General features: G+C 34.1%; 3 protein-coding genes across 3 annotated transcripts; 1 reads left to right on the top strand and 2 right to left on the bottom strand.

Annotated features, from left to right (window-relative positions):
- Window positions 1-100: 100 nt before the first annotated feature.
- On the bottom strand, window positions 101-2509 carry DFA_06854 (uncharacterized protein; the record flags this gene model as incomplete). Its single annotated transcript, XM_004358043.1, has 1 exon — window positions 101-2509. The coding sequence occupies one exon, from the start codon at window positions 2507-2509 to the stop codon at window positions 101-103; it is 2409 nt and encodes an 802-aa protein (XP_004358100.1).
- Window positions 2510-3167: 658 nt separating this feature from the next.
- vps13F (vacuolar protein sorting-associated protein 13 family protein) lies at window positions 3168-15435 on the top strand (the record flags this gene model as incomplete). The annotated part of the gene is made up of 15 exons (XM_004358044.1): window positions 3168-3264; window positions 3353-4233; window positions 4325-4666; window positions 4737-5165; window positions 5236-5917; window positions 5998-6722; window positions 6807-6898; window positions 6964-8038; window positions 8103-8499; window positions 8579-8730; window positions 8971-9276; window positions 9362-12625; window positions 12710-13159; window positions 13232-14025; window positions 14100-15435. The coding sequence occupies 15 exons, from the start codon at window positions 3168-3170 to the stop codon at window positions 15433-15435; spliced, it is 11022 nt and encodes a 3673-aa protein (XP_004358101.1).
- An 87-nt stretch (window positions 15436-15522) lies between these two features.
- DFA_06856 (uncharacterized protein) lies at window positions 15523-19907 on the bottom strand (the record flags this gene model as incomplete). Its single annotated transcript, XM_004358045.1, is given in 8 exon segments — window positions 15523-15570; window positions 15603-15985; window positions 17150-17884; window positions 17971-18263; window positions 18283-18322; window positions 18786-18865; window positions 19310-19397; window positions 19523-19907. The coding sequence occupies 8 exon segments, from the start codon at window positions 19905-19907 to the stop codon at window positions 15523-15525; spliced, it is 2052 nt and encodes a 683-aa protein (XP_004358102.1).
- Between the last annotated feature and the right edge of the window lie 56 nt (window positions 19908-19963).

Genomic DNA, 19963 nt, shown 5'->3' on the forward strand with positions numbered 1-19963 from the left:
CTTTTGCCTCACTCAACTAAGTATTGCAGGAGAATTACAATTTTTTTATTAAAACATTTGTGGTGGATTATTATTTATTACTTTTCTTTCTTTTGTCTTTTTAATATTTGAGGATTGGGTTGGTATCCAATTCATTTATAATTTGAGTACCATGATGATAATTTAATTTAGCACCGAATCGAAGTGATTGTAATCTTGGAATGAGTTGTCTACCGGTACAATAGGGGTCATACTTTAAGAGTATCTTTTCAATCCATTCCAACGATCCGTACGTACCGACACACTGCCAAGTCTCAACCGCGACAACTGAAAGAGTAATCCTTACCAGATCCGATTCCACCAAATCTTTGACATACTGGAAATTCATCATTTGTATGGCTGCATCTAGACTAATAACTGGGATGATCGGTGTAGAAGGTGGATTTGTAACAAGATACTTTACAACTAGAAATTGTTGACGACTGGTAGCCATATCAAACAATTTGTTCCAATTACTTGTATAATTGTGTGGTTGTGCATTTTGTAGTATTGATTGTGCTCTATATAAACTATCTTGTGTTGATTGGTATTGTGATACTGCTGGTGTTGATGAATCTGGTGGATTAACAACTACCGAATAGTCACCACTGCTACCGTTACCGTTACCACCATTTGGTTGTAATGCAATTGCCAAATTTGAAAGTCCTTTTTGACAAAGCACAGAATATAATTCTGGTGGAATATTGAATATTGTTTTGAAGATTGGTATGGTTGTTGCTATATTACACAAATATTCTATAATATCCCAGGATTGACGACCGCGACCACTACTACCACTGGTATTGTCAAATGCTAATTTAATGGCTTGTGAAGAATCTTTTGCATTAAATGTCAATGTCAATTTGTTGTTGTTTTTGTTGTTGTTGGCAACAATGATATCAGTGCAAAATGACAATACTGATACATCTCTTGATAACAAATTAACAGATTGTTTACCAAATTTAATATTTGTATTGTCTTTTGGTGTTTGTTGTAATAATGTAAATGATGTCTTTACAATCTCTAATGTCCCATACTGACAAATAGAATAAAATCCAACTCTTTTTAATAAATATTCACATCTTTTGTTGAGGGTTGGTTCAGTATGGGTTGTATGTTGTTGAACCAAATATTGGAATGTATCTTCTATTTTTTGATTATGGACATCTTTGTCTTTGTCTTTGTTATTTGTCAATTCAAAATACAATTCTATTAAATAAGATAAATTGTATTTACAAACAATCTCTTTGTTTTGATTATTTTGTTTGGTTGGTGTTGTAAAAGTTGAATTGACTCTGTGAACCAATTCATCACATGTTGTGAGTGTCGAGACAAGAGGAAGAAAGTGATTTATAATGATTGTCAAGACAACAGGTGAAATGGAGGAGGATGAAGATTGAGTTGTATGGTTTCGAAGCAAGTAGTCCAAGAATGTAAAGTAATCGGATTTAGTTGGTTTTGGAAAAGAGGTGAGGTGAGACGTGATGAGTAAATGGTCGTTGGTGAGGAGGATCATTGGAAGAGGTGTTTTAAAGAGATTGCATAGTGTTTTGAAGGGCAGAGTTTTAGAGATATATTGGAGTGTCTCGGTGGCAGCGACATGTGTGTCGTTTAACATGTGTACTTGGAGTGGGTTGGCATTATTATTATTATTAATAGCCATGTCATCAATGAACGCACATACACGATCAACACCAACCATGTTGATTATATGAGCTAGCATTCTAAGTTGATTAGACTTTATGCATTGGTGGATCAGTTGCATCACCTTGATGTTACGCACATCTAATGTATCTTTAGACATTTGCACCTTTTGTTTAAATAGTATTGGAAGGATAGTATTGAAACGTGGATGATTATCATCACTTGTTTCAACAGTCCCAGTGTAGAATTGGAAGAATGCTATACCACCACCACCTCGAGGAGGAGGTATTGGTGGAGGAGCAGAGATAGTCTTGCTGGCAATCCCCTTGTTGATAAATGTAATGACAGCATTCCACACATCCACATTACCATTTTGTGCAATTAGTTGCAAGTAGCTTGCTACGGGACCGAGAGACGGCACATTTGTAGGGTCATCACGACCCGGTGCAAAGTAGTTGTAAAACTGGTCCGGTAGTGCCTTTAACAACAAGGTGATCATTGCAGTATCACCAACCAAGTGTTGCGTCAGCTGTATTGTTTTAGCAGTTGCAAACCTAGCAGCTTCCTCTGGACGTGTTGTCAAGATATCTCGTAACAGACTATAGTAATTCTGTTCGATCACCCAGTCCAAGTCACGTACCAACTCCAAGTACCGACGTCTCTTGCAATACTTCTTCTTGTCTCTAATATCATCTTGTGTTGGTTGATACACCGGTACACGTGCTCCAAACAACTCTACATTGTCATAGTCTCTCGTAAACCCAAGTATCGTCAGCAACAAATACCTGTTTTTAAATACGCTTGCTGCAGCAACTCCTCTACTACTATCTTTACTTGTACTTGTCATTCTACTACTAAAGAACTATCTATCTAATAGATATTGATGTTGATGTTGTTGTTGTTGTTGTTTGAGACTATAGTTCATCCTTCTTAACAAAAATAAATATGTAATGTATGTACACCCAAACGATGTCTCTTTCTTTTTTGTTTCTTTGTGACACAAACATTTTGTGCTATTTTTCGTGATTATTTCTTTGCTGAGTTGAAGGTATGAATAAAACACTTGAATGATCAATGGGATTTCCCAAACGACTATGTGACAATAATATGACCTTAATTGGGTTTAGTATGATTTGTGTTGGGATGAGGATATGAATAAAAGGGTCATACCGACCCAAGTTTGACTTTTTAGGACGAGAGGATGGTTTGGAATAGTGTAGGTTGGTGGGATGGGTCAGTGCGAACTTCACCAAAAATTTTAATGGTTTTTATTCTTCAATATCAGTGCCGTTCTGCTCACACGTAGTATTTACTTTTGATTAAATCATTCACAAAAGTATTTACATATATATATAAAATAACAAAGACATAGATAGATAGAGAGGAGAGTAGAGTGTTTGAATGATTAGTTAATAAAAAGAACAAACAGCGTATCTATCCTTGTGTGTGTGTTTTAATTTATTTAGTACTCTATAGAGTAGTATAGACAAAACAAACAAACAAGAATGTTTGAAGGATTTGTTGCAGATATACTCACAAGGTATCTTGGAAAGTATATTAAGACATTGAATACTGAAAACTTAAAGATTGGAATCTGGAGTGGTATGTATATCAATTTGAAGATTGTAGTATATGATACTGACAAATTATATTATTTGTTATTGTTATTTTGATTGATGTATGTATGTAGGTAATGTAACATTAGAGAACTTGGAATTGAAAAAGAGTGCATTACAGTCATTTAATAATCTACCGTTCACTGTCAAGGCTGGCTTTTTGGGAAAGTTGACTCTCAAGATACCATGGAATAATCTAAAGACTGAACCGGTGATTATATACATTGACAAGGTGTATTTGGTAGCTGTACCAAAATCACAAGACGAATGGGAAGAAGAAGATGAAGATATCAAAATCAAGAAAAAGATGGATCGTCTAAGAATTCATGAATCTTTAAAAGAGGAAAGACAAGCTGAATCATTATCATCTTCATTACCACAATCATCAACATCTTCTTCATCATCTTCATCTTCATCGTCATCATCATCATCATCACCAACATCTCAATCACCACCATTAGATTCAAGTACTGAAAGTACAACAACTAATAATAATAATAATAATAATAATAATAATAATAATAATAATAATAACCCAAGTAGTATGGGAGATACTTCATCATCAAATATTGGAACCAATTCAACATCATTTGCAGAGAGTCTTAGAAACAAGATAGTTGATAATATTCAATTATCCATTTCAAATGTACATGTTAGATTTGAGGATAGTGTGACTAATCCTTTGAACCCACCCTATTGTTTTGGTGTTACGTTGGAACATCTAAAGGCAGAGTCGACCAATGAAGAGTGGAAATCTACCTATATACATGCACCACATCAACTTGTTCACAAGTTGATCACTCTGAAGAATCTAGCAGTCTACTGGGACACTGGCATACAATCAGACATTTTACAATGTAAAGATATAAATGATCTTGAAAAGAAAATGACTCATTTAATTAAAGATGTCAAAGATCATAATTATTTATTACATCCAATTTGTGGTTCTTTAAAGGTAAACAAATCAAACAAATATAATATATTTAAAATATTAAATAATATTCCTCAGTTTATTAATTCTATTTTATTTTCTATTTATTTTCTAGCTATTAATTAACAAATCAATTATACCAAATAAATTGATACCTGCATATACATTGAATTTCGAATTTGATGATATTAAATTGGAACTAGAGTCTAATCAATATATGGGTATTATGGCATTGGTCGAATGGTTCTCTTTGCTGAAAAAAGGAGAGAAATACCGAAGACTAAAGAATGGACCACTGGCGAATGCAAAGGATCGTTGGAGATTTGCAATCCAGTGTATTCGTAGTGACATTTCCGAAAAGAGATCTAAATGGACCAGAGAATATATAGAAAAACGTCGTAGAGATCGATTAGAATATATTTCATTATATAAAATGAAAAAAAGAAAAGGAAAAAATGTATGTAGACGGAAATAATATTATTTTAATATTTATATCCATTTTCTAACAACTTTAATTTATTATTTAGTTTTCAGAGGCAAACAAACATAGATTAGAGAGTTTTGAAAGAGAATATGGATTTGAAGATTTAATTTATTTCAGATCGATTGCAGATGCAGAGATTAGAGGAGAAGAGGTGATTTCAAAGGAGAAATCTAGTATTGCATCTTCGTCATCGTCTTCACCAAGTTCATTGTCACCTACTTTAAAGTCAGTATTGAATGATTCGTCGAAAAAGTCAGTGGTTCATGATACCCATGATACATCGGCCAGTGGTGGAGGATGGTTTAGATGGTTTAGTTTTGGTGGTGAACAAACAAGCAAACATCAAGATGAAAAGGAAAAGGATATCCTACTAGACACACTCGAATTGACCAATGAACAAAGAAGAGAGTTTTATTCAACCATTGATTATAATGAACATCAAGCTTCAAAAAATATTGTATATCCTAAAGATGTAAGTTTATTATTATTGTTATTCAAGAAAGTTTATTTCATCTTCTAATCTTTTTTTTTAATTTTGATAGTATGTAAAAAATAGATTAAACTTTAATATTAAAAAAGTATCGGTTGCTTTGATTTTAGCAAGACCAAAGGACCAAAATAATACCAAAGACAAAGATGGAGGAGATGGTGTGAAAAAGGAGGAAGATTTGGTGATTGTAATGAGCAACATGTCATTGAAATTGGACAAGTTTGTAGAATCATTGTATTTACAAACTATTTTGGAAACGATTCATGTGTATGATCGTTATACTGATAATACTGTATATCCAATGTTAATGGGTCCACTTAAAAATTCACTCATTTATGAAAGTGTAGCTCAAAGAAATGTAAATAATAATAACAGTAATAGTAATAGTAGTAATAATAATAATCAACAACAACTATCCAAATCACAATCACAATCTCAATTATTACCATCTTTAATATCATCATCTTCATCCATTCATACGAGTGGTAGTGGAGTTGATATCTCAAACATACCATCATTGATTGATACTGAAGATGCAGTCTCGGAATATATAACAGCCGATGACACTGCATCGTCTATCAGTGGAGAATACCAAGATGCATTGACCGAAAAACAACCTCTTTTCGAAATGTCCATTCAAGAAAACCCTCTAAACTCTGATGCCAACTATGTAGTATTTATTGAAACTCTTCCATTGGAAATCATTTATAGTAAATTAATTTTAGATTCTGTTTGTAAGTTAAAAATAACAAATACCAAATAATAATATATATACATTTATTAAATATTAATTATCTTTATCTTATTATTTTAGTGGAATTCTTTGGTAATGCACCTAGTAATACATTAAAAGATATTGAAGAGGCAGCTAGAAACCAAATTAAAATATTCAAGGACAAGACTACACTTAGAATACAATATGAATTGCAGAATCACAAGACGGTGGATTTGGACATTAATATCAATGCCCCTCATATCTTGGTACCAGAGAGTTTCTCGTCACTGGCATCACCCGTTTTAGTTTTGGATTTGGGTTCGTTTAGTTTGATCAGTTCAAACAAACCATTCCAAGGCAAGGATTTTGAAGCTGTTCAACGTCAAGATCAAGATGATTTTAGAAAGAGTCAAGAAGCATCATTACTCAATGATCAAGATAGTGATTATGAACAAGAAAGAACTCTTTATATATTGGGTCAACCAAAGAAAGATGATGATGACGAAAATGATGAAAATAATGATGATGAAAGTAAACGTAAAACCAAACAACAACGTAAAAAAGATGATAAAAAGAAAAAGAAGAAAAAGGATTCTCGAAATATTTCTTCTACTTCTTCTTCTTCTCATCATCATCATAATCATACAACCAATCATACTCATACCCATCATCAAAATACAACTGATAATTCAAGAATGGAACATGAAACTTCAAGACTTTTAAAAACTAGTAATGGTGATGAAGAAGAAATAGTTCCAAGTAATTATCTTTATGATCTTTATGAATTACAACTTAAAAATATTCAATTATTTATTATTTCAAATGTATGTAGAAATCAAATCAAATCGCACAATATATATTTTTTTTATTTTTATTAACTTTATTCTTTTTTTTTTATTTATATTTAGAATACGGCACTTCCACTTGTAAATAAATTCGATATTAATTTTTCAATCTATAAATGTATAATACAATCTCAAACATTGTTAACAAAGTTAAAGTATGTAACGAATCAATCAAATATAAATATAAATTTAAATATTTACAAATTTTATTTAATTTTAGATTATTTGGAGATTTACCATTATTAAATATTCAATTATCAAAAGAAACTATTGAAATGTTGATAAGAATTATGGATTCGATTAAACCAAATGAATTACCACCAGTTTCAACTGTTTTATCTACTCCAACCACTCCAATCACCGATATAGAGGGATTGTATTCCTCTCCTCTACAATCACCTTCACAGCAACAAGAAGAGACTACAGAGGAAGGTAATTTCCAAGATATACCAGCATCTGACAATGAAAAGAATCCAGGACCAGGATTATTATTGGAAGAATTGGAATTAAATCCAGCTGATCAAGTACCCATTTTAATGTTATACAATACATTGTTGGAAGTTAATTTCTCGTTGCCTGCAATTAGTTTGGTCATTACTGAAAATGAAAAACCATTCATTCGATTGTTTATAAGTGGTATTGGTGCACAGGTTCACAAGAGAACGTACGATGTCTCTATATTGCTTACGTTGAAACATCTCTACATCGAAGATCTCTATCAAGTATTCCATGATCCAAATAGTCATCTTAGGTATTTGGCCAAGTCGTCGACGTCCATTAATACTAGCTCGAGTGGTGAGATGGTGGTGGAAGAGAATGAAAATTTAATAACCGTTTCAATATCATCGATTCAAAAGACGTCACCTCAATACAGTGGTATCTCTCAACAAATTGACATCACCTTTAATACTCTACAATTCAATTGTAACAAGTTGATCGTCACCAAATTAATTGGACTTACCAAAGACATTGAATCTATCATTATTGATACTGTATCTAAAAGACAACATCATCAACAAGTTCAACAACAACAACAAGCTCAACAACAGCAACAAGAATCAAGTCCTAATACCAATACTACTGGAGGAGGAGGATATAGTACACTTAAAAAACCAACTACATCACCTCCACAAGAAGCATTTAAAGCAGACAAGAATAATCCAAAGATTATTATTGCCATCACCATGAAATCATTGATTATCAATTTCAATGAGAATGATGAATCCTATTTTGCATTCTCTATTAAACAATTATCACTTAATTTTGATATTGATATTGAATCTTCAGTTATGAGAGTAAGCATATAAGCAATCAATCATCCTATTAAATATTAATATTAACATTATATTTTCTATCTAGTTTAAATTAGGAAATTTATTAATTCATGATATATCAAAAGATGCATCAAAAGATTTAGGACCATTATTTGGTACAGATGGTGAACACATGGTAGAGATTTATGTAATGTCTTATAACAAATCGAGTCAGAGTAGTGGTGATGGTGATAGTGAAGGGGGAGACAATACACCCAATGTTGGATCTCCTTCCTATTCAACTTCAACCAAATCAACTGCCACTGAACCACCCTATGACACTACTATTAGTGTTAGAATGAGTTCGGTAAAACTAATCGTCATTCGTAGTTTAATCGATCGTCTAACAGAATACTTTGAAGATTTTGATATTGATAACAAAAAAATCAAAGAAAGTGCAAAAGGTGCTGTTGAAATGATCACTGTTAAACATCAAAAGAAAAGTAAATATCAAACAAACAAACAAACAAACAAAAAATATATATATTAATATTTATATTGTTTTATTTTAATTGTTTTTAGAGGTATTATTTGAAGTTGATGTAAATGCACCAAGAATTATATTCCCAAAGAATTCATCATCACCTTATGTGATTATAGCAGATTTGGGACATATATCAATATTCAATTGTTATTCATATTGTTTGGATTCACCTAGTATTGTGTTGGAAGAGGTTTATATCTATGCGTCGTCTATTAATTTCCACTCTTGTAAATTTACCAATGGAAAGGTGGATGAGCAGACAATCGAGCAACTCTCAAACCAGGTCAATTTGTATATATGTGTTGAATCGTTTGACCCAGAACCCAACTCACCAAAGTACACACAGAAACAAAAGGTGTTGGGTGAGTTGTCGCCCATCTCGATTGGTATCACTGACAAGCAGTACACGCTGTTGATGGCCATCATCAAGTCGTTGGTCGAGCCAAACCTCAAAAAGAAGAAAAAGAAAAAGAGAACGATCCAACGACTCGACAAACACAACATGTTGCCATCGGAAGCCGACAAGAACGATATTCGTGACCAGATTTCATTTAGAATTCCACACATCTCTGTGGAAATCTTTAGAAAGAATAGAAGCGAGTCTGTAGTATCATTTGAAGTTGACAAGTTGGATTTCTCCATCATCGAGTATCTCTATGATTATGAATATACTCTTTTTACAATGAATTCAATTGAATTGATTGATACTAGAAAATCTGCAAATAATCAATTTAGAGTAAGCAAAGAATGAAGAAAGAAAGAAATATGATGGATGAATAATATTAATGTTAATATTTATTTATTTGTTTGTTTGTTTTTAGAAATTATTATATCATTCAAAAAATGATCAAAATGAAAAAGAATTGACAATTGATATTTGTGAAAAGAGAAATGGTGATATGGAGATGAAGATATCGTTGGATCATTGTAGAGTAGTGTTGGTACCTGAATCGATTTGTGCGATTATTGATTTTGTCATGCCGGGTGTCAAAGCACTCACGTCACTCTCGGATATCGAGTCACCTGTTTTGTCTCCTTTAATCATTCCACCTGGTTCACCAACCACTGGTTATGGAGAGGATGAAGAGGATGAGGAGGACGACGATCTAGAATCAAGTAGTGATAGTATTGCTCCTATTGTTAAACGAACACCTGTCAAAGCAATGCTAGAAGATAATAAGAAAATGGAAGATGGTGATAAACTCAACAACAACAACAAGTCTGGAACGACCATTTCATTGTATAATACAAAGGAAGGGTTACAACCACAAAAGAATATTCATATACAAGTGACAAAGGCAGAGATTTGTATGATTGAAAAGCCAGAGCGACTAGACAGCCGCGCACTCATTGTCAAAGCTTCGGCAATTGGTAAGCTGGCGACACAGACTGGCAACATTCTCACATACTCTGACTTTCAAATGTGTGTTGACAAGTTTGAATTGTTCAAGTGTCGATTGGACGACCTCATACACACGTCCGTCTCTATCATTGATCCGTTCAACTTGACCGTCAATATATCGCAGGTCGAGGGAGGTGACGATGAACTGCCAATCGATATACTCGTGTCGGTCAACCCTATCCACATCACCTTTTCATACCAAGATTTCCTGCTGTGTCACCAGATCTACCAAGACATTGCAGATACGGTCAACAAAATGATCGACGAGGAGATATTTGAAAAGTACAAACAACAAAAACAAAAACAACAACAAAATAATCTTCGACTCAGTCGGTCTAGTAGTTCAAAGTATTTAAGATACTCTACTTCATCTCAACATATTCCTCAACCGACGTCGGTACCTCCACCACTACCACCCAAATCCAAACCAAGAATCAATTTCCAATCACCACGTATCAAGATTACATTGATTAATGATCATGGTGGAAAGTATGCTGGTATAGCCGATTTCAAGATATCCAATATATCACTAGAGGTGTTGGACACTAAAGTGTTGATGGCCATGTTTATAGTTGCCAACTATTTTAATCCACAAAAATCAGCTTGGGAACCTGCCCTTGAAGATTGGGGATTCAAATTAGGTATTGAAACTATTGAAAATCAACAACCAAACCTACTTCAAAAGTCACAAGACATGACAGAAGCTATTGATCAAAAGAATGGTGTTGGTGAAAAGGATGTTTCAACCAATATAGTACTATCTTCAAGTCGTCAAATGAATCTAAATATCTCTAAAGCTCTCATTGATACTCTTTATTCATCATATCAAACTATCAAACAATTGGATCTCATTACTAAATTTAATGATATTAAAAAGAATGAAAAGAGAGGTTCATCATCAGCAGCAACAACATCAGTAGTAGAAGATAAACCAACAACAAAAGATGATAATAATAATAATAATAATAATGCTGGATCAACAGTATTTACACCAATTGAAATACCATCAAGATTTATTTCATCTTCTTCAACACTGCTGCACACATTTATCTTGAGAAATGGTACTGGTATGAAATTGGAATGGTGGATTAATAATGTTAGTGATAATAATAATAATAATAATCAACCTCAACCAGGACAAAAAAAAGAAGACGACTCTGAAGAAGAAGAGAATGAAGAAGATACAATTAAATATCATTCATATCAACATCCACATCATCATCATAATCATCATAATCAAAATCAACAAAAACAATATCTAAAGAAATCATTTGTTGAAAATGGTAGTGATATTACATTTAGTTTGGAGGAACCAAGAAGTAAATTTAGAGATGCAACTTCGATTTCAAACTATCGTATCAATTTGGCGATGCATGGGTGGCGGGAAATCACCTCTTTGCCAATCGACAAGAGTGGAACCTTTTTCTTTAACCTCACACCGTCCGACCCACAAATCCAACACCAACAGTCGAGTCTGACCTACAACTATCAACAATTGGTGTATGAGATTACAGTGTGTGATGGTAATCGTTTGTTGATCATCCGTTCCAACACTCTGATCACCAACAATACCGACGGTCCAATACAGTATTTTGACAAACCATTCTACAATCCAACCGTGCGTGATGAGGAGACTCTGCCCTACGGAACATTGTCGACAATCGGTCCGCACGAGTCAAAGTCATTGCCATTGGCACCTCTCCAAGTGCAGTATCAACACCAACCACACTTTAGAATATTTGACAAGTCGTCGGGCAAGCAGAGCACGCCCATCATGTGTGAGCAACCTGCATTCTTCCAACTGTGTATTCACAGACGTCTCTATTATAATGTGCAGATTGACACGCACTATATGGACAGTACCGAAGAGAATGATATGTACAATGAAGATGACTTGGACGAACAAGATGGTGAAGGAATAGGAGGAGGAGGAGACGACGACGAAGAGAGTAAACAGCAACGTCAAAGACAACTATTGATGGAACAACGCAACAACCACATCATTATCATTTCCGCACCACTGGTGATTGAGAATACGTTGTATTGTCCCATGTCTGCACGTATCTATGACGCACTATCCAATGAAATGTTGGAAGAGTTTACTTTGGAACCTGGCAAATCTATCCAGCTGCTATCAATCAACACGCAGTTGAAAACAATGATGCGTGTCAAGGTTGACCAGTTCAAGTGGAGCAACTTTTTCCAAATCACCAGTTCCACTGAACGAGATATTAACAACCAACTCATTAAAATGAATATGGACAATGCAACGTCGACAGCGGGTATGGTGACACTGAAAATTGAACAACGATCATTGTATGGTATCGCCAAGATATGCATTTACTCTGAATTCTGGGTGATCAACCGTACTGGATTAAATGCCAACTTTTCAATCAATAATGGTGAATACACCATGAAGTCACTCACCCAACCATCACTCGAAGAATGTATCGACCCATACAAAGATCCAAGAGAATGGTACGATATGAAGGCACTGATTCCACCACCTCTCATGATATCACCTGCCGATTCATTCGTCTCTTTCAAAGTTGACAATAGTAAATCATCTCAACCTGTTCGTCTATCAAAAATTAAAGCCGACGATGATATAACAATCAAAAAAATGAAATTTGATAAAGAATTATCTTTACAATTTAAAACTTTAATTTCTGTTGAAAAAGAGGTAAATAGAAAAAAAAAGAAAAAAAAAGAAAAAAGAAATAGATATTTATATATTAATAATTTTTGTTTTATTTAATTTATTTAGCATTTTAGAACAAAACAATTAACAATATCACCAAAATTTATTTTAATTAATAATTTACCATTTAAACTTTATTATTGTCAAAAGGATTCATTGGTTTATAAAGATTATCATGTTGTACCTGGTGAATCACTTCCGTTCCATTATTTGGATGATAATTTGGAACAATTCATGTGTGTTAGATTGGATACTGACAATCCTTGGAGCGGTGCATTTAAAACATCTGTCACCAAAGCAATTTATTTGTCATTAAAACTTCCAAAGAAACCACAACAACCACAACAGGTCAATAATAATAATAATAAGGATGAAGATGATGGATTATATATGCCATTGGTTCAAATATTACAAGAGAATGGATTATTCTTTATTATTTTCAATCCTCAATCAAAGAATTATCCACCATTCAAAATTGAAAATCTAACTCCATTCCCAGTTATCATTTCTCAACTTGTAAGAAATCAAATAATATATATATTTAGGAAATATTCTTATATTAATTTTTATTTTATTGTTATTTATTAGGAAACAAATATTAAACATACTATAAATAGTAAAAAGACAATTAGATATGTATTTGATGAACCATTATTGGAAGATGTATTAGAGATTACAATACCAAATACTCGATATTCGAGGACGATGAAATTGAACAAGTTGTATAGTTCAAGTTCACCGATTGTTATTAAAACACAGACTGGTTATTCTGCAAAGATAAAGACATTGGTCTATGCAAACGGTCCTACCAAAGTATTGTGTTTGGTGGATATCAATCAACCTGGTGCTGAAGCAAATCTACCCCTCCCACAACGTGAAGGTGATCCAACCAATACCAACAATCAACCTCCCAATAGATTATCGGTCGATGTGTATATGGGTGGTGTTAGTATATCACTGATTGATGGTCAACCTCAAGAACTATTATTCTTGACGCTGCGTGGTATCAATATCAAGTTTAGAGAATCCTACAACTATGAACAAGATATTCATCTATCAATCCACCAACTCAAAGTTGATAATCAACTATACAACACTCCATACCCTGAAATTGTTACTACTGATTCAAAGGAAACTCCTTCCTCCTCGGAATCAGATCTGGATCAAGATAGTAACCATTTCCTAACTGCAGTCTTTTCGAAATCAACCAAGTACCAACTGGAACAACAAGATAAACAAGTTGGTATAGATTACATCAAACAATTGAAATTCAAAATTCAACCATTGAAAGCTCAAATTGATGAAACTCTTATCTATTGTATCTATCAATTATTAATTCAATTGGATTTCTTTAAAGATAAACCAAAATCTAAATTAAATTTGTAAGTTAAAGAAAGGAAAAAAGAAAAAAAAAAAGAAAAATAATATTAATTAATATTATTCATTTTGTTTTTAGAACATTTTTACCAATACCAGAAACAGTTGATAGTAAAAGAATGTATTTTGAAGAATTGATAATACCACCAATCGATATTCGATTAAGTTATTGTTCATCATTTTATTCGAAAAAATTGATTGGATCGGTGGCATCGGCCATGGCCAATATCGACAATGCACCACTACACTTGGAAAGATGGCAACTGGAACATCAGTTTATCACGATTGCCGAGATGGGGACTGCACTGTTATCACATTTCAAGTGGGAGTTTGGCAAGATTATTCTCTACTCTGATATGTTTGGTGCACCCATGTCTCTGACAAACAGTCTGTCACGTGGTATAAACGACTTTATCAACGAGTCACGTGCCGGTATCAACCAGAATGTGGTGTTGGGTGGTATATTCAAGGGTACACGATCGTTGCTCAAAAACTCATTGTATGGTATATTCAACTCGACGAGTAGAATCACTGGCAGTATTGGTAAGGCAATGGCACCATTGTCGTTTGATTCGCGGTACCAGCAGATGCGTGAACGACAGCAAAACAGGGCAGCTGCACCAAAATACTTTGGTGAAGGGTTATCAATGGGTATCAAAGAGTTTACTAAAGGTGTGTCACATGGCTTGGCCGGTATATTCAATCAACCAGTAAAAGATTTCCAAGATAGTGGTAATATTGGGTTTTTGACGGGTCTTGGAAAAGGTGTGATTGGGTCGATTGTCAAACCGACTATTGGCGTCATTGACATGCTCAGTCACACGTCACAAGGTCTGCGAAATAAGTATCGTGAACCAATCGACTACCATCAAATCCGTACACGACCACCTCGATTCATCGACCCCGATGGCACCATCCAACCATACAACTATGAAAAGTCGTACTGGCAAGAGATACTATTTGCCATTGACCGCGGTCTCCATTACCATAATCGTGAAAGTCAAGTTGACCATATCATCTATTACAGTTATATTCATAATACTAAAACCAAAAAGAAACGACACACCAACAATTATAATGACCAAGATGATGGTTCTAGTTTAGATACAACAACAACAGATGATTCAAATTTGGACAACAACAAAAAACAATTATTTAAACATCATATATTGGTATCTACCAAATATTTGTTTTTAATTGATGAACCAGTCCCAAAATTACGATGTTCATTCCTACTCTCGACACTAAGGCTTCGTGTACTTTCATCCGAAAAGAGTCTGCTAATTGAAAACACCAAACAAGAAAGATTCTTTACAATTCAAACATTGGATAAACTAGGAAACGATATCTCACTACAACTATTTACAGAATTGAATGATATAATCTTGGATTTAAAATCTAAAAGTGGAATCTAAATAAAGCAATCTTTTATTTATTCATACCCTGCTCAGGAATTCAAATTATAAACAATAAAACATTGGTTTATTCTTGTCTTCTCCGTTTTAGGGTTTCTTGGCTGATTTGGTAGAGGGGGTTTTTGGAACTTGGTCCTTCTTTGATTTCTTTGTTGCGAGGATTCAACAATTTCTAAATCTTTCTCCTCTTCATCCAATTCATCAATTGCTCTCTTCTTGTCTGTAAGTCTGGCTGAACTTTTCTTGGATTCGACTGGTTGCACTTCCTTCTTTTTAGCTGTTCTTTGGGAGGTTTTTGTTTCGTTGATTTCTTCTATTATTTCTTGTTCCTCCTCTTGCTCCTCCTCCACTTGCACATTTTTAGCTTTTATTATGGGGTTTTTTGTTGCCTTGATTTCCTCCTTTGCTACTTCCTCTTCTGAGGTCTCAAACGATTGCAAATCAGATTGATTTACAAACACTGGGTTTGAGACTTGGCCATCCAAGTTGATACGACTCCAAAGCCCGGGAAAGAAGTGGTGAATGTTTTTAGAGTGATAAATGATAATGTCTTTTTTATATTTAAGCAATATGGAATCTGAAATCTTGAAATTAGTGACCATGACCGGTAAGACAAGATAGTTGGGATACCTTTGTTTGAGATGGGCGGTTGTTGATTGGATGTCACTGAGTGTTTTGTCTTCGATGTACTTTTGGGAGTTGGTGAACTTGGAATTAATGACGATCATGGCAAATTTTTTTGACAGACTTGGCACCTCGAATTGGTAAATGAGTCTGATATCGAAGCTTGTGTTGCCATCGGCCATGATGTGGATGTCATGATCAAACGAAACCGTCCTTACCTCGTCATTGCCATCTAAGATGTATGAGTCTATTTTAGAACTGTGGTTGATTTTGGTTTTTTGGTGAGATCTAAGGGGAGGTTAGTTTGGGAAATAAGGATGGTGAAGTTCAAAAATAACATACCCTTCAATCCATTGGTTTTTATCTTTGAAGATACAGTCAATATTTTTTGGAACAATCTTGAAAGATAAGATAATATTCTCTTCAATAGATGGGAAAATATCTTGAATTGTGAATGGTGTGGACAGATACGAGTTGCTACGCAACATGAGAGTGATTGCAGTGATTTCCTCAAATGGAGATCCACCGAAATTCGATGGCAATGGAAATTGGACTAATTTTTGCAGGTATGGAAGTTTCAAATTCTTGGCAATGAAATGCATTGATGCAGTCGGGATGAAGAGATAGAGAAATCTATTACGTTCCTCAAGAATGAGTTGACCATTATATGCAAATTGCTGAACAGTAGAGTCGGCGGTGATCTTGGTGTCCCACCCCAATGGTTTCTGACATAAACAATGATTGAGTAGAGTGATAGAGGTCGCATCATCAAATGGGAAGTTAAATCGATCCGAAAGTTTTTGATGAAGCACAAAAAGAAATCCATAAATGTCGATGTTGGCATCCATCCAGAGCGATTCATTCTTATTAATGTAATTGATTACTCTCATGAGAGATCGTGGAATAATACCAAGATCATTGATAAATGTTTTGAATTGTTGATCTTCCAAGATAGATTCTTTTTTTGATCGAAGAGGAGGAGGTTTCTTGCACATAGACTCGATCAACGAAAGCGAAGATTTGAGTGTGATAGGAAAAATATTGATGGGATGCATTTTCCATTTTGAGAGAACGAGGTTCGTTTCTGTACCTTTTGATGTGGTACCAGTGAGGAGCGGAATGAGGAATACTTTTTCATTGTTTGCATCAGACTCTGTCTCTCCATTGCATCTATAAGTACCAAGCCCCTCGATCATTGTATTGACAAATGAAGGGTGATTATTTTCGACAACAAAGTCGTGAGCCAATGGAAACTCATCAAGGTGCAAGAAGATTGTAATAGGTATATCATCATTGCTTATACCTGATTTCTTTCTAAGATATCTAAAAGTTGACCCAAACGAAAAGAGCTCATCGGGTACCTGAGTGAGATGCTTAGAGATGACATCAAAAGATTTGTGCATGATCGCACGGGCAAATATCCTTTTCTCCAGCGCTACAGAGATCGAGTCAGGCTTGGTGGATAGATCCGACTCTGTAAGTCGATCCCCACCTCCATTGAAATCGATAAATATGTAGAGAGATGACTTCATGGCTTGAGAGATCTTGTTGTCAGAGAAGTTGAACTCCCTCAAAAGTCGATGACACTCCCTACCAAATGTTGTCTTTCCCATTCCAGCACCAGTAAGACAAGTAAAAAAAGGGTGATCGTCTCGGGTGAGATTCTTAGAGTGGTATGACCAGTACATTTCTTCAATAATACGAGCAACTGACTCAACTGCATTTTCTCTGTCCATGAATGGTGATTTGTCTTTGACGGTTTCCTGACTAGTTATTCCTAATCCATTCAAATATGCCTCTAGTTGCTCCAAATTAGAGAAATTTGCTAGATCAAATAAAGAAATAAATTATAAGTAAGAAGAGGGAAGAAGAAAACAAATGTTTGATAAAACTATAATGATTATAACTTACATTGCTGTGCGAGCTGAGGTTGTTGAGTCGGAGAAGAAACATAGATGCGAAGAAGAGTGACATCAACTTCAACCTCTTGATCAAGAAGTGTTGTCAGGGTTTTATCCTTGTACAATAAGATTGGACCGCTTGGATTGCCCAGTTGTTCGGCTGCTCTAATTGTGGGGAAGAGGGAATCGTAGTTTGTGTGATTAGCAAAGGTGAGGTATGTCTTGTAGTTTCCAAACTCAACCCAACAAGCGAAAGGCATTATGATTTCATAGATAAATGTATAATGCAAGATAATGCAAGTTCTAATTAGAAGAGTCTAACACATTAACATAAAGTGAGAAACCACAGCTAGTTGTGTGTTCTTTTAAAAAAAAAAAAAAACAAAATTATTTTTATTGTAAAATTCCTAAAGTCATAGGTTATTTAAAATCATTGAATCATAAACTCCATTTCTTTAATTTTAGTACTATATTAAAATGGGCAATAAAGTTAGTAGTTTATTAGATAGATATGATACAAAGTAAGGTGATATATATATAGATATAATGAATGGATGTGGTACTAATTAATTGAATTGTTTATCTTTTATCTATCTATCTACTATCTCTATTAGGTTTCACGAACTTGATAAGAAAGGTGGAGAGAGATTCGTTAAACAATTTATAGTCAGTAGTATTGTGGTCAGTGCCATCTTTGGTATTCTTTTTTCTGTACTATTGGTATTACTAAACAAATTTGTCTACTAGTAGTAAGGACACACAATAATAATAATAATGAAGATCACAACCAAAAGAGAAAGAGAGAGAAAGAGAGACAACACCAACCCTTATTAATCACACGCAACAAATAATCATAATCAATCATCATCATAGCAACGCAACCAATAATATAATATTTATTTATTCTAAAATATAATGTACATAAAAGAACAACAACAACAACAACAACAACACAACACAACACAACATGAAGAACAACATAACAAGAAGAACAACATACGATACAAATAATATAATATAATTTATATATATAATATATACACAATCAACAAGACAATAGATGATAATAATTGATATCATCACCATCCATTAATATCAATAAACATCCAAGTGTCGTCATCATCATCATCATCGCATGCAGTAGTACATGTCAATAGTTATAGTAGTAATAATCATATGATTGATGATGCCAATTAAATTAGAAAGAAATAGAATAGATTCATTCATTGTCATATTGGATCCAACCAAATTTGATTGGTGACCAAAACCAAACAAACAAACATGTAACCAATATAGAGAGGAGGTTGTACATATAAATAGATCTAGAGTTGTTTTATTCTTCTTCTTACATCCACTCTGGTTTTCTCTTTCCAAGTGATACGATTAATCCTAATGTTGCTCCAACTGCACCTCCAACTGCTGCCTTGACTGCACCTCCTGTTTAATTATTGATAAGATTGATATGATAGATAAAGATGATGTGGTGAGTACACATTCTATTTTGAATATATATATATATAAATATATATATTGTTGTTGTTTAGTTTAGTTTTTGAACATACCTGGTGCCTTTACAACAGTACCAGTAATAAAACCAGACAAGATATTATTTGATATACTATATTCGTTCATTGGAGTGCCATAGTGTAAAAGCTTTCTGATACCACTAAAGCAGAGGATCATTGAAGCGGTTGTGTTTGCATACTTGGCAGTGTTCTTGCCCAAGCAATCCAATATGTGAGTTCTACGTGATTTACCAGGTGCTGGTTGATTGATTACTGATTCGGCGAGACCGATCGATACACCAAACAAACTACCACCGAGGTATCCCATACCTGTTAATTGTGCAAACTGTAGATCGGCATCGGGTGACTCGTTCAATGTTGTAAAGGTTACACCCTTGACTGGGTCTCCCACTATATTGACATCTAATGTTTGTTCGCTCATATCTTCTTAGTAGACTAACGAATATGTGTATGTAAGTATATATATATATATAGATG

Source organism: Cavenderia fasciculata, assembly GCF_000203815.1.
Source record: "Cavenderia fasciculata unplaced genomic scaffold Scf_ET2XIPL01CNAVH-3, whole genome shotgun sequence".
NCBI classification, from domain to species: domain Eukaryota; phylum Evosea; class Eumycetozoa; order Acytosteliales; family Cavenderiaceae; genus Cavenderia; species Cavenderia fasciculata.